This window comes from Solanum tuberosum, unplaced genomic scaffold (genome assembly GCF_000226075.1).
Source record: "Solanum tuberosum cultivar DM 1-3 516 R44 unplaced genomic scaffold, SolTub_3.0 scf00213, whole genome shotgun sequence".
NCBI classification, from domain to species: domain Eukaryota; kingdom Viridiplantae; phylum Streptophyta; class Magnoliopsida; order Solanales; family Solanaceae; genus Solanum; species Solanum tuberosum.
This window is the reverse complement of record NW_006239141.1, coordinates 810,603-831,759: the sequence shown is the minus strand read 5'-3', so window position 1 is coordinate 831,759 and position 21,157 is coordinate 810,603. Positions and strand designations below refer to the sequence as shown.

General features: G+C 37.1%; 3 protein-coding genes across 4 annotated transcripts in view; all 3 read right to left on the bottom strand.

Moving 5' to 3' along the window:
• Positions 1-3,913, bottom strand: part of LOC102605328 (F-box/kelch-repeat protein At3g23880-like) — a 13,800-nt gene extending 9,887 nt beyond the window's left edge. The window contains exon 1 of the mRNA XM_015312782.1: positions 3,840-3,913. The gene's annotated coding sequence lies outside the window, so the exon portion shown is untranslated. The remainder of the gene's footprint in view (positions 1-3,839) is intronic.
• Positions 1-21,157, bottom strand: part of LOC107062291 (F-box protein At3g07870-like) — a 42,116-nt gene that overhangs the window by 18,415 nt on the left and 2,544 nt on the right. The window lies entirely within an intron of this gene.
• On the bottom strand, positions 3,674-7,957 carry LOC107062290 (F-box only protein 8-like). 2 transcript variants are annotated; one of them, XR_001474544.1, is made up of 5 exons: positions 7,841-7,957; positions 5,820-7,018; positions 5,046-5,082; positions 4,409-4,562; positions 3,674-3,978 (listed from the first exon to the last, which is right to left on the bottom strand). XR_001474544.1 is itself a non-coding variant. In XM_015312784.1 (2 exons), the coding sequence occupies exon 2, from the start codon at positions 6,993-6,995 to the stop codon at positions 5,832-5,834; it is 1,164 nt and encodes a 387-aa protein (XP_015168270.1). In that variant the 5' UTR covers positions 6,996-7,018; positions 7,841-7,957; the 3' UTR covers positions 5,554-5,831. The 2 variants fall into 2 exon arrangements, 1 of the variants encoding a protein (XP_015168270.1); XM_015312784.1 differs by lacking the exons at positions 3,674-3,978; positions 4,409-4,562; positions 5,046-5,082 and having other exon boundaries at positions 5,554-7,018.

Sequence of the window (21,157 nt, the reverse complement as noted above, 5' to 3'; positions counted from 1 at the left end):
TCTTGACTCTTGATAGTCTTTTTATTCTTATTCTCGACTAGTTTGTTAATGTTGCTGCCTGCTGGACTGCTTGGACAAGAATTATCAGTTTTGTTTGATTATTTTAGTCAATGATATTGTAAGTTGCAAGTTAAATGTTTGTTGAAATTTGTCTGCTCCTTGGCAACAAATGCTTGCAGGCTGCAGCAACATTGGTCAAACTGCTTTCCATTTCTGCTTTTCTGTGAGTTGTGAAAGTAAAAGGCTTGTGAGTTGTGACTTGTGACCTGCTTGTAAAGAGATGAGAATATGCACTTGTTGAGTTCCTGCAGAGATGAGAATATACAAAAGAATATGACAATGTTAAATACCTGCACTTGCGCTGAAGCCTTTTTTTTTCAATTCCTGCATTTCTGAATCTTTTTTTTCAATTTACTAAAATTATCCATATGCCACAGGCCACTGTTAATTAAATTTGGTTAAACCGAAAACCAAACCGAAATAAACCGAACCAAAATTATAATAACCGAACCAAACCGAATTTATTTCAGTTTGATTTGGTTTCACATTTGGCCAAACCGAAAACCGAAAAACCGAACCGAAATTTAAAAACCAAACCGAACCGACCGAACGCCCAGCCCTAATTGAGACCCTATTTATAGACACTACAATACAACCCTTTACTAAGTAGGATACTCCCTCCGTCCCATTTTATGTGGCAACATTTGACCGGGCACGAAGTTTAAGAAATAAAATAAGACTTTGAAATGTTTACCAAATTGCCCTTTAAAAAGTAGACTATTTTTTCTCTCTCCTCATAAATATATTGGAGTATTATTTTAAGATTAAGTGGGACCAACAAGGATAAAAGATGAATTGTACCTTTATAAATTTACCATATAAGGAAATGTGACATTCTTTTTGGGACTGACCAAAAAGGAAATGGTGCCACATAAAATGGGACGGAGGGAGTACTATTTACTAATTCTATTTCTATTTCTATTCCTATTCTATTCTAAATACGATTGCATAAACCTATTCCTATTCTAAAGTAGGATTGTATATACCTATTACTATTCTAACAGAGAGCAATTTCCTAATTTATCCCAATATCAGAAATCAATTAAAGAAATCCGATACAGGTATTTTGCTAAGTTGAATAAAACGTGTCATGTCACCTCTTCAAGTCTCAGTCTGTTGCATGCTCCAGTGTTGTGTCTCCATTTGAAGCACATTGTCAATTGGGACACCCTTCTCTACATTAGATTAAGAAGTTATGCCCTCAATTTCAGAATATTTCTTCATTGGAATGTGAGTCATGTCGATTTGCAAAACTCTATCACATTTCGTCTGGTCCAAGGGTTAATAAACGAGTTTACTCAGTTTTTGAGCTAGTTTTTTCTAATGTTTGGGACCATGTCCTATTGTTTCTGAAATTGAGCATAAATATTTTCACTTTTATAGATGATTTTTTCGATAACTTAGATTTACTTTATAATAGTCAATCTGAAGTGTTCACTTACTTTCTTTTTTTTTATGACAAGGGAAACCCACAGTCGCTACCCTTTGGGTGCGCACAGAGTAAAACCCTCGCTCCTATGCAATAGCTCGTAAACCACATAAGAGAGGTAACCTACACTAGGCAAGCCCGGTGCGACGAGCTCGACCCAGAAGGCAAACCCCTTGCTTTCGCTGGCAAGGGGTTTCAAACTTGAGACCTCCAACATGGAAGTCCTAAGCCCAAACCACTAGGCCACCCTGAAGGGTAACCAACCTGAAGTGTTTACTTACTTTTCATCATTTTGTGCTTAAGTCAAAACTCAATTTAATCACGCGTACTTGTTGCATAATCTAAGGAGTGATAATGCAAAAGAATATATGTCAAAATTATTTTGATCCTACATGAGACAACATGGTATTCTCCATCAGTCTTCATGTGTGGATACACCCTCTCAAAATGGAGTTCTTGAAAGGAAGAATAAGCATTTACTAGAGAACTCGGACACTTTTGTTCCTATTGAAAGTCCCTAAACAATTTTGGCAGATTCCAATCTCTACAACTTATATTTTGATTAATCGCATGCCCTCTGGCGTGCTTCCTGATGATGCCCCTTACAATGTTCTCTTTCCAAACAAGTTACTATTTTCGATGGAGCCTAGGGTGTTTAGAAGCACTTGTTATATTCGAGATGTTCGACCATTTGTTACCAAGTTGGAGCCCAAGGCATTGAAGTGTGTTTTCTTGGGCTACTCTTGTCTTCAGAAGATATATCGATGTTATTCTACTGAATTTTGGCAAATATCTAGTGTCAACTGATGTAGTATTTTTAGAGACTACACCATTCTTCTATACACCTCCTATTTCTACAATTCAGGGAGAGGAAGACGAGTGGTTAGTCTATCAGGCTACTCACTCATACAGAAAAAAAGGTTCTCTATTGATTCAAAGCAATCAAAGGACGTTGTTCCTCTATCTCTTAGTTCTTCTATTGAGCATTCCACATTTGCTCCATCTTTGTCAGCACGATGGCCAATTGTTCAAGTTTACTGAAGAAGTCGAGAAATCGATTATACATCTCCTACATCAATTCCTTCATCATCGGATCCTCCTCCACCATTACTCTTCGAAAAAGTACACATCAGTGCAAATCTACATATTCCATTGTTAATTTTGTTTCTTATGACCACTTATCTTATGCATCTAGTTGCTTGATTTCCTTTATAGACCTATCTCAGTACCCAAACAGTGAAGGAAATCTTGAATAATCCTGAATGACATGATGCAATGCTTGAGGAGATACATGCTTTAAATGAGAATCACTCATAGGATTAGGTGGATTTACCCAAAGGAAAGAAGACGATAGGATGCAAGTGGGTTTTTGCAGTCAGTTAGTCTTGATAGCTCTATCGCAAGACTTAAGGCGAGACTTGTGGCTAAAGTCTATACTCAGACTTAAGGGGTGGATTATTTCTCCTCAATAGCCAAGCTCACCTCTGACCGCTTGTTTATTTCCTTGGCTACTACTTAGCATTATCCCTAACATCAGTTAAATATCAAGAATGTGTTCCATCATGGTGATCTCTTTGAAGAGGTGCATATGAAGCAAACACCTGGTTTTGTTGCTAAGGGGAGTATGAAAAAGTTTGTTATCACAAAAAATCTCGACATGGTCTAAAGCAGAGTCCTCGGGCTTGGTGTGACAATCAGGTTGCTCTACACAATGCCTTAAATCCAATGCATCATGAGAAAACAAAACATATTGAGGTCGATTATCACTTTGTCCGTGAGAAGATTCAAGAGAATATGATTTCTAATGGCTATGTGAAGATAGGAGAGCAATTGGGTGATATTTTCACGAAGGCTTTAAATGGAACCGGGTGGAATATCTTTGTAACAAGTTGGGCATGATTAATATTTATGCTCCAACTTGAGGGGGAGTGTTACATAATGTATATATGTACATCTTAATATAATATACATACCACGATCATAGGTAGAGATATTTACGGATTTTATGATTTTATTTCCTTAGATAGATTTGTACTTGTAAATTTGCAAATAGCTCACCCTAGGAAAATACAAGGAGATTTTCTCCCTTATCTCTTTATCTTACAAATATCTTTATTTTATTAATTCAAAATGATAGATCAAATAAAATATATAAAAAGCTTTAAGCAAATAAAAAATAAGAAATTTACAAAAGGATATATATACACACACTAAACAGGCACCCAAGGGTGTGGCCTAGTGGTCAATGAAGTGGTTGAGAACCCTGAGGTCTCAAGTTTAGAACTCAGTGGAGACAAAAAAACACTAGGTGATTCTTTCCATTTGTTCTAGTCTTGATGGACAGAGTTACCTGATACATGTTGCTGGTAGGATGGCCCGGACACCACGGTCGTCCAAAATATATATATATTAGGCTGGTACATGTTGCTAGTAGGATGGCCTTGACACCACGGTCATCCAAAATATATATGCAGGCGTTCAGTTTTTTCCTTTAACCATCATTTTGTAAGTACATCAAAGGTCAAAATATATATAAAGAGATGTAAGTAGATAGTTCTTTTACACCAGCTTATCCAAAAAGGTTTTTAATGGGCAGCCTAAATAACAAAGAGAATTTCTCTGAATAATAATCTGGAAGAACCCGTTTATCACTTTGTGCATCAAGCTATTATTTTTCTCCTTCAAAGTCTGTAACATCTCAAATATATTCTGTCATTTTTATTTATGATTAGTTGGTGCATCTCTTTTACTCACTCTTCAACCAGTCAAAAATTTAGAAATGAGATGTTGTTCATCTGTATTATATGTCTTACTTTTAGTCCCTCTCTTTCAGTCCTATCTTGACAATATGGATAAAGGGTCCAGCTGCTAATGATATTAGCGTATATTCACTTCAAAAAATTTGGCAACAGAATTTACCGTTTGGCACAAGCGCAACTTAGGCTTGTTCAAAGTTGGTTTGAAGGAGAGCTTGAAGTGATAGAAAAGTTGGCAAAGTGGAGGCCTCTGCTATTGAAATTGACGATTTTTTGCTTGCCATAAACACTTCTAAATCCTGAAGCTGAAGAGAAACCTACATTAAAGAGTAAAATATCAGAATCACCAGTCTAGGATTCAGAAAGAACATTTGAAGGAGCTAATTTCAGGTCCCTGAATTCTTTTCAGGTAAAGGGTAAAAAAATGCCTAGACTATGCCAAATGGAATAATTCCGCTCTCCCATAAAAAAGTGTCTCGTTCCTACCCGTGTGTTACCAAAGTGCCTCAATTTTTGCCTTTATGGGTTAATGGCAGCAGCTAAACGACAAATTTATACCATTCACAAAGTCCAAGATCATATTCAACCTTTTCCGTTGAGCCCCTTTAACAGGAGAATCCATTTCTGGCATTTATCCCAAAAACACAATAACATTTGTTGATCGCTTTTTAAGTTATTTGTAGTATAGATTCACATAATCAAGTAGAATAGAACCATATAAAGAAAAACAGAAAGCCCCATAAGAAAAGCTTTAAAGAAGATAACGACTTATAAGAAATATCAGCAGAAGTAAGTCTCACCTTTGAAGAGAGTATTATGCAACGCCAATATCAGGAACTGAAGCAACAACAACAGAGAAAATTAAACAGAGTAAATCAAAGTGAGGAAGAGGATTGAAAATACAGTGTAATGACAAATCAAGTGTTGATTGCCAAGTTTTACAATGACCTATGTCATTCCGTAAAGATATATACATACGGACATGACACTGTATCACAACTATAGGCCAAAATATGCCAAAATTTGGTGTACAACTCAGATAACATTGCGTGTAAAAACTTGTTAATGCAGTGTTCTTACTCCTTAGCGGCTTATATCAATACTAGACGGGGACCCAACATGCTTCGTTTAATGTAACGATTTTCATTGTAATAATACAACTTAAGCAGTTAAGTACACTTAGCCGCCAAATGCCTCTATATTAACATAGGCAGAACATGGCATATTCATGTACATATTCAAAATAGATAAACTCCTTTATACCGTTAAATGATATTGACGACCAAATAGTGGTCAAACAAACTGTAAAACCCAAAAACTAATTCATATTGATGTTTAAATAGATACAATAACCAACCATCCACTGTACCAGACCTATTAATCCGAATAGGGATTAATGATCTGCACCCCTAACAGTCAGCAGAGGCTTCCAATCTATTGGTATGATACTGAAGAAGTGTTTATTTTTAAAAAGAGGGGGAAAAATTGGGAGTAGGAGAAGTGGAAATGGGAGAGAGGATAGCAAGATGTGGAATCAAACCCTCACCAACAACGTGAAAGTTCAAGTAACCAACCTACTAACTGAACTAATAAGGTTGTTCAATTTGCCAGACAACATTATCCTTGCCCTGGCTGTCATTTTTTCTCTTTATTTGAACTAGGCTCTGCTTGTAATTGAAAACCCAAAAGCGACCCATGATTAGGTCCAGCTGAAAGCCAAGATCTATAACTTGTCTTGTTGTGGGGTCATATAATACCAACTGTGAGGTTTCTGTGATTTCGAAAATCATCTTATCCTCCTCCCAGATGCTGCGAGGCCAATGAGCAACTATTTGAGGTTGAACACTAAGAACTTTGGTCCAACTACCCTCTAGGTACATCACCCACACATCATATATGGATGTCATTGGTTTACCAGGATCACCAACTAAGATAGCAAGCGAGTCACCACGCAACATAAGCTTTCCCCACTGTGCCTTTGGAATATCCGGGCCTTGCATCTCCCCAAATTGTTCGCTGCCCATATCAAACGAGCATATGCGGAAGATATTGTCTAGACGCCAAGAGAGCCAATAATATACCCCGTTGAGATGTGTAGCACCAATGGGCTCGTGTAAGTTACAACAGTCAGGGAAATCAGGTCTCAGGTTCTTCCATGAGTTGTTGCGTATGGAATAGACACTGACAAAGCAATTACAGGAAACGCCCAGTCCCCAGTCATCCCAAAATTTTCTAATACATAGAACCTTATAATCTCGAGTCAATGGGTCAAACCCCAATGCAAACTGATCATCATGATCTTTGAATGGCTGAGGCTCAAAGGACACAGGAGGCAGAGGCCAGAACTCCCTGGTGGCAGGATTCCACAAAGCCAAGCGAGCATTGTCTTCATCCAAAAACGCTGCTTTTTCCACCAAGAATAGGCCATCAACTGGGCCAACAATGGACATGAAATCAGAGACCCTCCAAAGCTGATGGACAGTTTTTTGTTCAGGGGAAACACCTTGAACTATTTTGGCAGGGAGCAAGGAAAAAGCAATGGACTTTGATTTATCCAGAAGTGTTAAGTTACAAATGAGTAGATGGGCATGATTATGCTTGTGACGAAAATGCATTTCTACAAAACTTGGACTTGTGATGAGAGCATACCAATGTTTGCACACACATTTGAAACGCACAAGTGATTCCACAGGCAACCTTAATAAAACATCCACTAATAAATCTTTTGGTAAATGACGTCTACCAGCCATAATGGTGTTCCCAATTTAATCTTCTGTGAAACAAAATGTCAAGAAAAATTGAGTAGTACTATTATGATGTGATCAAAGTATCAACTAAAAAGACAAAAACAAATAGAAAAATGAAATTCATAAAAGGCAACAATTCTCCCACAGTGTCATTAAGAAACAAAATTTTGAAAAGTGCTCTTAAAAGATTTGTAGTCTTCCCATTTCATCTGCTTTTCATTAGGCAACCAAATGATCCCTCTAAATCACAACTTAGCATATATAGCAATTCTACAAGTAAATACACAACAATTTCGACTAACTTGGAAATGGTTTAACTTAACACAACTTTCAAATAATCCTAGCAAATGAAAAATGCAAAGAATGGTCAAAACATCATTATTAGTACAAATTTGGGCACAAAGTATAAATTTTATGGGTAAAAATTCACCAAAGTTGCAATAAATAGTATATGAACTCGTAACTTTAAAAATATAAATAAGCTTGGGTTTGATTTGGTTAGACAATATGTGGTTGGTAAATAAGGATCAATATGAAGTCATGATTTTAAATGCAATTTGAGATCCCAAATTCTCCAACAACAAAGAAAAAAACATGATTTTTTCGTATTTATGAGATAAAAAATAGTAACTAAAACAATCCGAATAACAAAACTTCAACTTCAGATCATTATTTCATATCACATGTCCATACGGTCCTAAGTTCAATGCTAAGAAGTATAAAAGTTGAACCCATAGAGTTTGAATCCCAAAGTGAATTGGGATACAAAAACCATAATAGAAACAGAACAACAAAACCCTATATTATCACCAAAATAGAGAAAAATGAAGAGAAATTAAAAAGCTAACCTTGTAAGCTGAGGAAGAAGAATGAGAAATGAGAGTAGTGAAGAAGAGTCAAAAACGTTGTCAATTTATTGTACTAGGATAACCTCTGGGTTGGCAGTCGGCAGATAGCATCTCCTTTTTCTCTTTCTTTTTTCTTTTTATGTTTTATGGTAGAGAAAATGACATAAACAGTCGCTTAACTATAAGAGTAAGTCTAAAGTGGTTCTTTAACTATACAATTAATGGATTTAGTTCTTTAAGTGTATAGTTAAGGAACCATTTTAGACCTATTTCTATAGTTAAGGGACTGTTTATGTCATTTTCTCTTTTATGGTACCTACCTACTTTTATTTATATTCTTTTCTCTTTTTTTGGAGACTAAGATTTTTATATTTTATTTGTTTTGATTTTTCAAATGGTGTTTGATATTTGTATTGGAGTCCATTTATTTTGGATTCGCATTGGGTAGGACCCATTTGATAAGAATCTTTTAATACTCGTAACTTGAATTTGAGACCTCTAAATTAAGAGAGGACCAGACTCATCTACTGCACTATATACTATATAATACTCCCTCTGTTCCTAATTACTTGTCCACTTTTCCTTTTATAGGTTGTCCATTTTGATAAATCAAGAGAGGACAAAATAATTTAATAATTTTACATATTATACCCTTAATTAATCACTTTTGAAAAAGGTACAATTGCTTGAAAATCTTAAATTTTTAATCCATTCACTTCATAATTAATAGGGGTGAAATGGTAAACTCACTATGTCAATAATTGCTTTCTTTTTTTTTTCTTTTTCTTTTTTTAAAGTAACTCCATTGATCATTGATGTGCAAAACTTACAATTTGAGTTTGGCATACCAAACTTTGTACATGATCATTGAGGGGAGTTCACTAAGCTATACTTAGTCAAAAACCTATGGGGGATCGTAGATGATATGGGATGGTTTGTTCATTTTGATCCTGAAAGAGTGAATATCCCCATTTGTCCATATTGACTAGCCCCTTTACTTGATTGGGAAGCTCAGTATGAGAGTAGAAGACATGGATTGACTCAAAATTATGGCTCATGCTTGCCAATTTATCAGCTGGTCTATTGGCTTCTCGAAAACAATGCTTGATTTCAAATCCATTCTTTTCAACTAACTCTTGGATTTCATTGATGATGTGTAGAATCCTCCAAGGCACTTTCCATTCCCTTCTGACGCATTTGGTAATGAGGAGAGAGTCGGCTTCTCCAATGATCACACTATGTCCATTATTTACACACCATTTTATGCCAAACAACACTGAAGTTGCTTCTGCCATGTTAGATGCTCCTGGTCCCAGAGGTATTGAGTAAGCACAAATAATTCTTCCTTCATTGTCTCTGACCACTCCCCCTCCTCCACATATACCACGTAAACAACTCCCATCACTATTTAACTTAACAATGTGAGGGGGGGAGGCTTGTTCCATTTGATAGCTCTGGAAACTCTTTGCTCAATGTTTGCTTCACAAGCATTGCAGATTGCACTCCATTCCTCTCCTAAGTTGGCTCTTCTAAACTTCATTTTTAGAACCTGCACAAGAGTATTTAGAACATTAGTCTTGGTCCTATAGAAGGATACCCTCAAGTTTTCAAACTTTCTACTACATTTTGCTTTCCATATCTCCCACACTATGATTAAAGGAAGAATTTTGGTTATATAGGTAGCAAAAATGTTGTGGGACTTGTAGTTCCACCAATTAAGTAACATCATCTTGTAGCTCCTGCTGGTGTGATCGATTCCTAGAGGACCTGCAAAAAAACTCCAAATTCTTTTAGCGTGGTCACCTTGACAGAAAAGATGGTTAGTGTCTTCTATGATATGATCCATATTGTTGTTGTTACAATAATAGCAGGTACAATCAACTTGAATACCAAACCTGGAGACTCTTTCATTGGTAGAAAGTTTATATTTAATGACTCCCCAGTTGAGGAAGGAGATTTTGAAAGGAATATCCTCATGCCAAATGTTTTTTATAAAATTGTTACTGTTACTTTTCTGCCTATAATTGCTCCAGGAGGATTTAATAGTGAAATTTCCATTGGTGTTAGGGATCCAAATGGCTTTGTCTCTTCTGTTGCTATGCAACACATTATTGAGCTCTCTAATTTTATCTTTAATGTCCGCATCAGGTTGATTATGAAGCTTGTCCCAAACCCACATTTCATCAATGTAGACATCTTTGATACTGATTTGTTGTTGTTGTACATTATTAGGAAACAAAAGATATAGAGGGCCAACATTAGTCCAATTGTCATACCAAAAGTCCACCTCTCCTCTCCCAATGATCCATATGATGTTCTTGTCCACCTCTTCTTTAATGTTGCAAAGAACTTTCCAACTTTGTGGTTATCCTCTGCTCCATTGGGACTTGATAGGGTGCATATTGTTGAAGTACTTAGCTTCCATGAAATTCTTCCATAGTGAAGTAGTGGTTCTGAGGTTCCACCATTGTTTTGTTTGAAAAGCATGGCACGTGTCTTCAAGATTTCTGAAGTTCGCTCCACCCTCCTCATAAGGGTAGCACAAGTTCTTCCAAGAGGCCCAATGATACTTACCTCTAGTGTCTTGCCCTGTCCAAAAAAATCCAATAATGTACTTCTCTATAAGCTCAATGGTACCTTTGGGAGAGTTGGTAGCTGCAAAGAGATGAATTGGCATCGCAAGGAGTACATGTCTAATCAAAATAGCTTTTCCACCGGTGGAAAGAAATTTAGTATGCCAACCTCTAATCTTGTTAATGATCTTGCTTACCATATCTGAGTAGTGAGAGATCTTTTTTTTACCAGTAATAAGAAGGCAACCAAGATATCTAATAGGAAAGACCTGATGTTTCATACCAGTAATGATTTTGAGCCTGTTAATAGTAGCAACTTTGGTATTATTGGCCACTGCAAAACAACTTTTTTCCTTAATGAGTAGTTGACCAGAAACTTCCTCATATATTTTCAGAGTTTTAAGCATCATTTCAAGAGGTTTCTTGCTACCATTACAAAAAAGAATAGTATCATCTGCAAAGGATAAGTGATTTATCCTTGGGCCATTAGTGTTCATATAGAACCCCTTGTAGCCTTGTTTATCATACAAGTTATTTAGCATTTTAGAGAGTAATTCAGCACTGATGATAAATAAGGATGGGGATATTGGATCTCCTTGTCTCAAGCCTCTACTGGAATTAAAAAAACCATGTCTTCTCCCATTAACAATAACAGAATACCAGTTACTGGATATGAAATTGTAGATCAGATGAGTCCACCATTCAGAGAAACCAAATGTCACGCCCCGAGCCTACACCCTGGGCGGGACCGGCACTCGGAGACCATTGCTGGCCCCAAGCGAACCCTTGGCCTAGCTTTCTTAACTCGAAACTTGAGACTCTTTACTTGACTTGAAACTCTATACTCTTTGCTTGACTTGAAACTCTATACTTAACTTGGAACTTGAGCCTTAGAATGAAGTTAAAACGTTCAATGAAGACTCTTGAAAAGCTTTAAAGACTTGCTTTGACTTGCTTAACTCCCTCATGATGTTTAGGAATGATTTGGGACAGCCAAACTTAAGAAAATCTCCGAACATAATTTCTGAAAACAGTGGAGTCCGCGTCCTGTCCGCGACGCGGAGCAGATTTTGTTCACAGAGGGAACAAGTCCGCGACGCGGACGTGCTCCTCGCAAACTGCCCGACTTTCTCCTTCACGTCTCCAACTCTAAATCCTCTAACCTCAAAGGTTCCAGCCCCAATTCACTTAGAAACATGAAATCCCTCAACATTCAATAGATTTCAACTCAAAACCCCAACCGGAAACAAGTCCCAACTCATCAAGAATCTCAACATTACAATCAACAACTATACCAACAATAATTTCAACAACTAACAACTTTAACAACTCCAACAACTTCAACCACAACAACTAACAACTTTATCAACAAAGCCAATCCTTTCTTGATAAGTAAAAGGGGCTAGGTGTGTGGGGGAAAGGATCACCCAACACTAAAAGCTCACATACCTTGATAGGGATCACCCCCGACGAAAACCCACGATGATCTCCTCTTCTTCTCTTCTTCTCTTCTTCTTCTCTCAAAACCCTCACTCTCACTCCTTTTAAAATGGTAAAACTGATCAAAATGATCAGCCTAACACATTTATATAACCCAAAATAAAAGGCTAGGGAAAAGACCAAAATACCCTTAATTTTCCGGTCGGATTCCTTGCCCAACTGCCCAAATTTCAATGGCCATAACTCGCTCATACGAATTCGGAATTGAGCAAACTCGGTGGCGTTGGAAAGATCGTTCCACGAACTTTGAAACCATAACTGGAACTCCACCTAAATCATCTTGAGCTAAAATTTATGGCTGTTCAAAGTTGGCTAAAAATTCACATTTTTCCATACTTAGCCAAATTTCCAAAACTTTAAAATTCTTTCCAAAAATGAAAATTTCCAATTCTAAGCCTCTTCAATTATTTCACATTGCCGGATGTTACACCAAATCTCTTTAGAGCCTGGCAAAGGAACTCCCAAGAGACTCTATCATAAGCCTTGGCCATATCTAATTTTAGCACAACATTTCCTCCTCTAGCAAGCTTCTTAATATCATTGATAATTTTTTGTGCAAGAAGGATATTTTCAGAAATTCCCCTCCCTCTGATAAAACCAGATTGGTTCTTGGATATGATTTTGGGGAGTAAGCTGGAGATTCTGTTATTGAGAATTTTAGAAATGACTTTACTGAATACATTGCAAAGGCTAATAGGTCTCAGGTCAGTAAACTTCTGGGGGTGGTCTATCTTGGGAATCATAACCAAACAAGTATGAGTGATAAACTTAGGAAGTTTTGCACCCTGGAAGAAAGACCCAACTGCTTTGTAGAGGTCATAACTTATGATGTTCCAAGCACTTTGATAAAAATGTCCACTTAGTCCATCTGAACCTGGAGCACTATCTTTATCAATGGAAATTATGCAATCTTTAATCTCCTGCATAGTGGGGATAGATGCTAACATAGAGTTATCATCTTCAGTTATGCACCTCTCAATACAATCTAGAGCTTCAAAATTGGAATGATGAGTGTCTTGAGTAAACATATTTTTGAAATGCCTAACAGCAGCTTCAGCAATGCTATTATTTCCTTCAATCCATTGATCATGTTCATCCATAATTTTTGAGATATTCAATCTCCTTCTCCTTTCTTTCATAATATTGTGGAAATAGGTAGTGTTGGCATCCCCTTCTTCAAACCATTTAGCTCTGGCATTCTGTCTCAAGATACAATCTTGAATCTTGAGATATCTAACGAATTCAGCCTTACATCTAGAGAGCTCACTTCTGTTCTCTGGGGTGTTGTTGTTCACACAAGTATCCTCAAGAATTCTGATATCTGCTTCTAATTTTTTTGGAGTTTCATAAATATCCCCAAAAGTTAGTTTAGACCAGATGCTAAGATCTTTACTCATCCTTTTGATTTTTTGATGAAGAATGTACATAGGATTTCCATAGATATTTCCTTCCCAACTTTCTTGTACAGTCTTAAGATAGTCAGGGTGATCAGTCCAAAAGTTCAGAAATTTGAAATATCTTATGAAGTGGGTGGTTTCATTTGTCATCTTGACTAGAAGGGGAGCATGGTCAGAGCTGGTTCTAGACAAATGAGTCACTGAAGTGTTAGAGATAGAGTCAAACCAGCTAGAGTTATAGACTTATCTATCAAGTCTCTTCCATATGGTAGTAGGAGGATCCCTATTATCACACCAAGTGTATATAGAACCATTGTAGCCTGCATCTTGAAGCCCACAGTCATTAAGACATTCTAAAAAATCAAAGCTTTCTTCCATTCTGTAGCTTCTACCTCATTTTTTCTCCTCAATAGAAGTGATAACATTGAAATCCCCAATGGCACCCCAGATTCCTTGGATATTGTTAGCCATTTCTCTCAAATCATTCCATAGTTCTCTTCTTAGGTCTTCGGTGCATTTAGCATACACTACAGTCAAGAATATGGGCTGATTGTTAAGATGGGTGGCTTTGATCAGAACATGTTGTTCTTTATCTTGAAGGATGGTGATGTCCACTTCAACTGTCCAAAGAATCCAGATCTTATTAGAGCAATTGCAGTAACTATGATCCATTCTTAACTTCCTTTTGAATCTTTCCATCTTTCTACTGTCCACCATTGGCTCTTGTAGACATATTAAAGGGATCTGAAACTGTTGCTGAAATGTTTGGAGTCTTTCTAGATAGCCTGCTGATCTTATCCCTCTTTTATTCCACGATAGTGTATCAATCATGAGATATATTCAAGGGTAGAAGTAGTTTGAGTGTTTTTGAGTTCTTCTGTCATGGTGTGACTTTGATCATAAATCTTGCCAAGATTCTGATTGTTCCTGGGAGATAGGTTGTTGTAAACTCTAATGTTTTGTTGAACTTGAGAGGTTAAGCTGTTACTAGTTTCTTGAGATTTTGATCTGTTAGTTCCTCTAATGGCCTCATCATCTGACATGGTTTGGCCTTCTTCTCTGGTATGAGTAAGCTCAAACTCTATTTCTATTACTTCCACATCATGATAAACTTCTTCATATTCATCTCTTTCTCTAGGCTCTCTGTGTTATTTATCCGTGGGTTCATGGTTGTTGTTGTATCCACCTTCTTGTTTCTTATACATTCCATGATTTTCAGTATTTACTTCTCTTTTCCCATTGGCTCCCTAGCTAATAGTGTCTTCGCGAGTTCCCATTTTGTTAGTGAGTGAGACCCATTTTGTAAGCTGATCTGCCTCTTTTTTCCTAATAATTCCATCATCATCTCTGAATTCACCTTGGAGTGTGACTTCTTTCGGGATAGAAACTTCTCCAGTGAACTTTTTCCTTTTATTTTGTATGTTTTTTATGTCTTTGGGATCTTTGATAACTAAACTCAACATTTCGCCTTGTAGTTCTGCCTCAGGATTGGTAATACTAGCAGCATTTCCACTTCTTGTACTTCTAACGTTGAGCTTTGGTTGGTGTCTTTTGCTAGCCTTGCCTTCTTTTTCTTTTTGAGCTTTGTCCCACCTTGAGCTTCTCACTTGATTTTGCTGATTTGCTGAAGTATCATGTTCTTCCAGGTTCACTTGGCTAGGTTCTGCATCTTCCATGTCCCCATTTTCCTTGTCTTGGAGGATATTGAAGAAGTTACTGGTTACTTTGGTCGTTTTGTTGTCAATAGTAAACTTTATCCCATTTGGTGTCTCCTTTGAAATGGTTTCCTTTCCCCTTCGCTTTACCACATCATGACATCCCTCATCTTTGTTTTTAGTGGGATTAGAGCTTTCCTCCATGGGCATGGTGTTTGATCCATTTTGTTGCTCCATTGATCCATGTTTTTGTTGCCATTGAAGGCTCTGGCTTCCTCTTTTGGCGTGGGTATCTACATCCTCTTTTCGTTTTTCCTCTTTGTTAGATTGTTGTTCTCTAACCTTAGTTGTTCCTGTGTGGACCACCTTACAGTTTTCAGTAGAGTAGAATGGTTCTGAACTTTGCAGTGGGAGCAATAGATTGGCAGTGTTTCATATTCAATTTTTTGCTCAAAAGTCTCTTCTTCACCAGAAAGATTTCTTACTTCTACTCTCACTGTATGGATCAGAGGTTTTGCAAGATCAATTTGAACTCTTAACTTTGCTGTGGTTGGTCTTGTTTTCGTAGTCGTCGTTTTATCCATGATCAACGGGACCCCTATGGGATCCACAATTCTACAAAGGGCGTCCCATTCATAGTAATGCCAAGGTAAATCCGGGAGATTTATCCACACAGGTGCTGTTATGATCTCGAATTCAAATGGAAAAGAAAATAATCAACACAATAGTTTTTGGGATTTTCTGATTTATAACTGGAAAATTGAAAACAAGGATATCTACTAAATGGAATTAAAACTACATTTAACAGAAACTAACTGAAGAACTCGCCATAGCCATAAGGACCTGCAGATTTAGATGAGAAAAGAATTTAGAAGGAGATTGAAAAGAAGAGAAGAGAAGAGAGTCTATTAGAAGAGAGAGAGAGGAGCACGAGAATAATACCAATTTGATCAAATGCCCCTTTTGCTCTTCCAGGAACTTAGTTATAGGATGCTCACGTGCAATCACAGCCCTTCAACTTCATTAACTCCAATTAAATCTCGTACGTCTAGGTGTTATAATTCTATTCGTCATTTCTTTATTCTTCACTTAGCTCATTTATTCAGGTCATGACATTCCCGCCCGGATCAAACAATCCTTGACCCCAAGGATGATTATCAAAAATTTGTCCCGTCCAGGTTCATTACAATCCTTCCTGCTTGAAATCAACATTGTCCTCAAGGTTGTTGTCCACACCCGCATATCAAAAACCAAAATCATCAGATTATTTCTCGCTAGAATTCCTAAGGTAATATGCCTATTTGCTGTGAACACTTCTCTCGCAAAAGCTTCAATTAAAGACTTGGATTGATTGACCTTTGCTATCATTGTGTCCCTTATATCACGAAGCAAAGATAGGCTAGTACTTTTTCTCAGTATTGTTTCCATTTTAGTCTGCAGCTCCGCTATTCTGTCAAAGAGCTTTTCAGCCTCTGTTGTAGAGATGTGGAGCTGCTTTTGGAGGTCAACGCTTCCAAGACAACCCAGTGGAATTTCAGTGCGACATGGTGCAAATAAGCCCACAAATATTTGACCCTCAGAATGTACATGAATATGCTTTTTGGAATTTTCCGCAAATGGCAAGGAAAACACACATTTTGCAATATTTGATAGGCATAAATGTTCTCAAAGTATCTCAAAATCATTCCAGTGGCACAAAGAAAAAGCATTATAAGCTGATAGTAAAATTCCTGTTGTATACTTGGGAATACCAGATGTAGAAATGACCAAGTTGTGCTCAGAGTCACTCAAAGAACAATGCTTCTTTAAAAAAGATATGCCCGGATCAAATTGAAATAGATGTGAAAAACCTCGAGTTTCAGGTGTTGTAGCAATCAAGAAATACAATTTCTTACCATGGAAACAACACTCCACTTCCTTAGTGTTAAGAATAGACCAACAAAAGTTGCCTAGTTGCTGATGTAAAAGGTGTAGTGCAAGTTTCTCCATCAACAGAAAAACTATATAAGCAATATTTGAGCTGACTTCGCTTTCATACACTCGACTCCAAGAGAGAATAGGGAAGAATGATGTCACATATCCTGTGAAGAGCATGTGTGCTGATGTAAAATATTGAAATGTTTTATTTTTATAGGATGCAACCCAGCAGCTTCCTTCTCCAGGCCAATCGACATACCACCTGGGTCAAAAGTCAAATACAAACCATACACCATTGTTCTTACTGTTGCAGCTCCATCTCTTAGTTTAGCAGAGTCGTTGGTGTTTGATAAAAGGATATGTAGGCCAACCACATCAACTATAGATGTACCCCTCGCATATTCAACTTTCCAAAATGTACCCAGGCTGAATGCCCCTAATTTAACTTCAGTTTTGGTTGACCAATTCACTTGCAGCCCTGTTCGAGTAATTTGTAACCATGTAGCTTTGCCATCTTTAAGTCTATTACCGAAGTTAAAAGCACCAGAATATATTGCAACAAGGAGGATAAAACCAAATGACCAAGGCTGACATTGTCTACAGACATGTTGTTCTGCCAAATAAGCCTTTACTCTAGCAGTCGACAAGTTTCTAGCCATGACTGAACCTCTTCTTTGAGAAGCTTTCCGAATTGTACACCCATCAACTGACCAATAATGTATAGACAAATAAATTGTGGCTATCCTTTTAGAGTCATCATGCAAGGTTAATGGCAAAATAGAGCTCCAAAATAACATAATCTTCTTACTGGACGATGTTGTTACGTGTAAAGAGAGACTTCTTGTACCACTGTAAACATGGCTATATGTTGGAATGGTAGCAACTGAACATATAGAATCAATATGGACAACAGGAGAATGCATAAACCACTGCCATCCCGTATCCCACACTCGGTTGATGTTATCAGAAGATCTATGCAAACAAACCATGCTAGTCATATCTATCAAAATTTCTCGAACATTACTTGTGTGACCAGTTAACTTCAAGGTCTTCAAACTTATCCCTGGATCCCATATGGGAACAACCAGTCCATTTCCAACTAATTCAAGAGATAACTTGGTCTTAATTCCTACGAATACATGTACTATGCGGACATGATTCCTTTCAGACATTTCATCAAACAAGTGGGAAGCAACTCTTAGTTTCATTTCCTTCAATTTCTCGTTCATTACTACATATCTAGAGACTCGTCTACTAACCCAAAAAACCTCACCAATTTGTTGCAAATTTAACTCATGAGCGAGAAAGTAGACAGATGTTTTACCTGCTATTTCAACCTTCACAGTTGTCATGATAAACTTGATCTTTGCCATTTTTTGAATTTGTAAAGGTGCAATTGAAATAGCTTCTATGGTTCGCTTCTCTGCCTCAATTTTGATAGAGTCGTTCAACGCATTGCTCTTCTCCATCACCTCATCAAAACAAAAGTAACAATGGCAATCAATGCTGCGTATGCAACCATAGAGGCAAGAGTTACAATCACAATCAATGCTGCATATGCAATCCTCGTACTTCTGCAATTGCTTAACATTCACAACTATTCCAGTCACTCCTTCCGTAGCCAAAGTATTATATGACACCGCCAACCTCTTTTTTGATTCCTGGAACATCTTCATCGAATTACTACCCACAGTCGAGATAGGTTCGTTGCTCTGATACCAATTGTTATGATCTCGAATTCAAATGGAAAAGAAAATAATCAACACAATAGTTTTTGGGATTTTCTGATTTATAACTGGAAAATTGAAAACAAGGATATCTACTAAATGGAATTAAAACTACATTTAACAGAAACTAACTGAAGAACTCGCCATAGCCATAAGGACCTGCAGATTTAGATGAGAAAAGAATTTAGAAGGAGATTGAAAAGAAGAGAAGAGAAGAGAGTCTGTTAGAAGAGAGAGAGAGGAGCACGAGAATAATACCAATTTGATCAAATGCCCCTTTTGCTCTTCCAGGAACTTAGTTATAGGATGCTCACGTGCAATCACAGCCCTTCAACTTCATTAACTCCAATTAAATCTCGTACGTCCAGGTGTTATAATTCTATTCGTCATTTCTTTTTTCTTCACTTAGCTCATTTATTCAGGTCATGACAGGTGCTAAAGAATTTTCAGCATTCGGTTTGAAATTTGGGGTCCATTTCAAAATCTTCATATCAACATCATCATTTAAGGCAATAGAATCTCTGGAAAAGATATCATTGAAGTCTTCTTCATTTTCAACATCAATAAAAACATGATATCTATCCTTAGCTCCAATTTTAGCTTCCCCTTTGGTAGTGATAACCTTAGTAAAATCGGATCTGATTCTATCGATGGCTGGTTTTCCTCTAGAAAACTTACCGATTATTGTCCATCGGCAGGTGTCCGCCAGAAGCTCGTGTTCCTCCTTTGTAAATACCACGACTGCTTTGCCATCTATGATTTCGTGCGCTCTTGGAGGGAGCATTATTTTCAGTTTTGATCGATTTCCAATTCTGTATCCTAGAGCACCTGCATACGAGTCCTTTCTATTGTGATTGTGGGTTTGGTCTATTTCCATGAGCTTGGTTCTGAGAGGTGGAAAGTCCTCTGGTTGAGGCGGTCTATTCTTGTTCGCCGGGTCTGGTGGGTCTGGAAATTTGGGGTTGTTGCTTCCTCTGGTGTTACGTGTGTTACCCATAGGGCTCATCGGAGCTGGCCGGTGATAGCCGTAACCAGCTCAAAAGAGCCGTTAGTGATAGTTTGAACTTAACAGTGGAAAAAGAAAGTTGTACGGAGAGAAAAATTTCTTTGTGAAAAATATAACCTTTTTGATCGGAATAATTGCTTTCTTAATAGATGTATCAATTCAAAAGTAGACAAGTAATTAGGGACAGAGGGAGTACAACTCAATGATAACCAACATTGGTTGTGGTGCACTGGTGGGACTATTTCACTCTTGATCAGAAGTTTCGGGATCGAGCATATGGAGAAAATTTTGTTAGGAGTGTCACCCTCGAAAGGACCCTACAATGCGCAAACGGGTTCGAGATGAGAAAATTTTGTTAGAAGTGTCACCTCGAATGAGTTATGCAGTGCGCGATCTAAATTTAGTCAAGGTTCCAATGCGGACTCCGAACATTGAGTGAGTGTAACGATCCATTTGATCGTTTTGAGTACTAGAGCTTTTTATTTCATAAAATACTTTCCGATAGATTTTAAATGGGTATTTTGGACTATTCATAACTAGAATTATGAATTTAGTGGGATAGTTTTAATAACTAATTTAGTTGATGGTTAAAGAAGATAACATTAAAATTAGTAGTGATCCATTTTTATAATTCGTTACATCTAACAATTAGGTTAGTAAATAATCTGTTGAAATAAAGAAGACAAATTAGATGCTTGAGCGTAAAAACAAATTGAGAAGAGGGCTTATTTGTGCGGCGACTACAGGGATCACTCGTATTGGTAAGTTTCTTTATTAATTGTTACCGTGAAGATTTTTGGAGGAATATATTACTTCTGTAACAGTGAAATCGTTAAGGGTGTATTGGGTTGTTACGATGGTTAAGTGCATCAAGTCATTGGCAGTAGGTTTCAATTCTCGTGTGAAACAATTTCAGGCAATCATTACAATAATTATGTGGTAATCATAAAGTAATTATTAGGAGATGTTAATTGAGTAATTGAATTATATCAAAGGCATAGCAAGTGTTGCTCATAAGTGCTTATTTCTCAGTGATTAGTATCGCTAATATAGGTTGGTTGTTCCTGCTATTATTGATGTTGTTAAAATTGGGTGAAAATGTTGTGAGGTATTCACGTGAGTTGGAGTTCTTGGCTAATACCTCTTAATGGTCAATTAATGATTTGGACTAATTCATTACAGTTATATAGTATATAGAAGGGATAAGGGTCTGAAAAATACTTCAACTTTGGTCGGATTTGTTGTTGCGATACTAAACTTTCATGAGGACTTATTACCTCCCTAGATTATTTAATACCGTATTTTTTACCCCCTGAACTATTTAATATAATTTTAGTATCTCGTTATAAATTATGTTTTGATATATGGAGATAGGTAATTAAATATTAGGTGTATTGTATTAGTTCAATACCATTAAAGTTATGCTAATTGGAGGAAGTAAGACTTACCCTTAGGGTTAAACTATAGGAAAATTGATTATGGAATCAGGTAAATTTTTGGGTCTAGACTAGACATATAGTAACATGGGTGTCTATAAACTCG

What these genes read in the sequence shown, in the direction of transcription:
- LOC107062290 (XM_015312784.1), bottom strand. Translation starts at nt 6,995, where the DNA reads ATGGCTGGTAGACGTCATTTACCAAAAGATTTATTAGTGGATGTTTTA.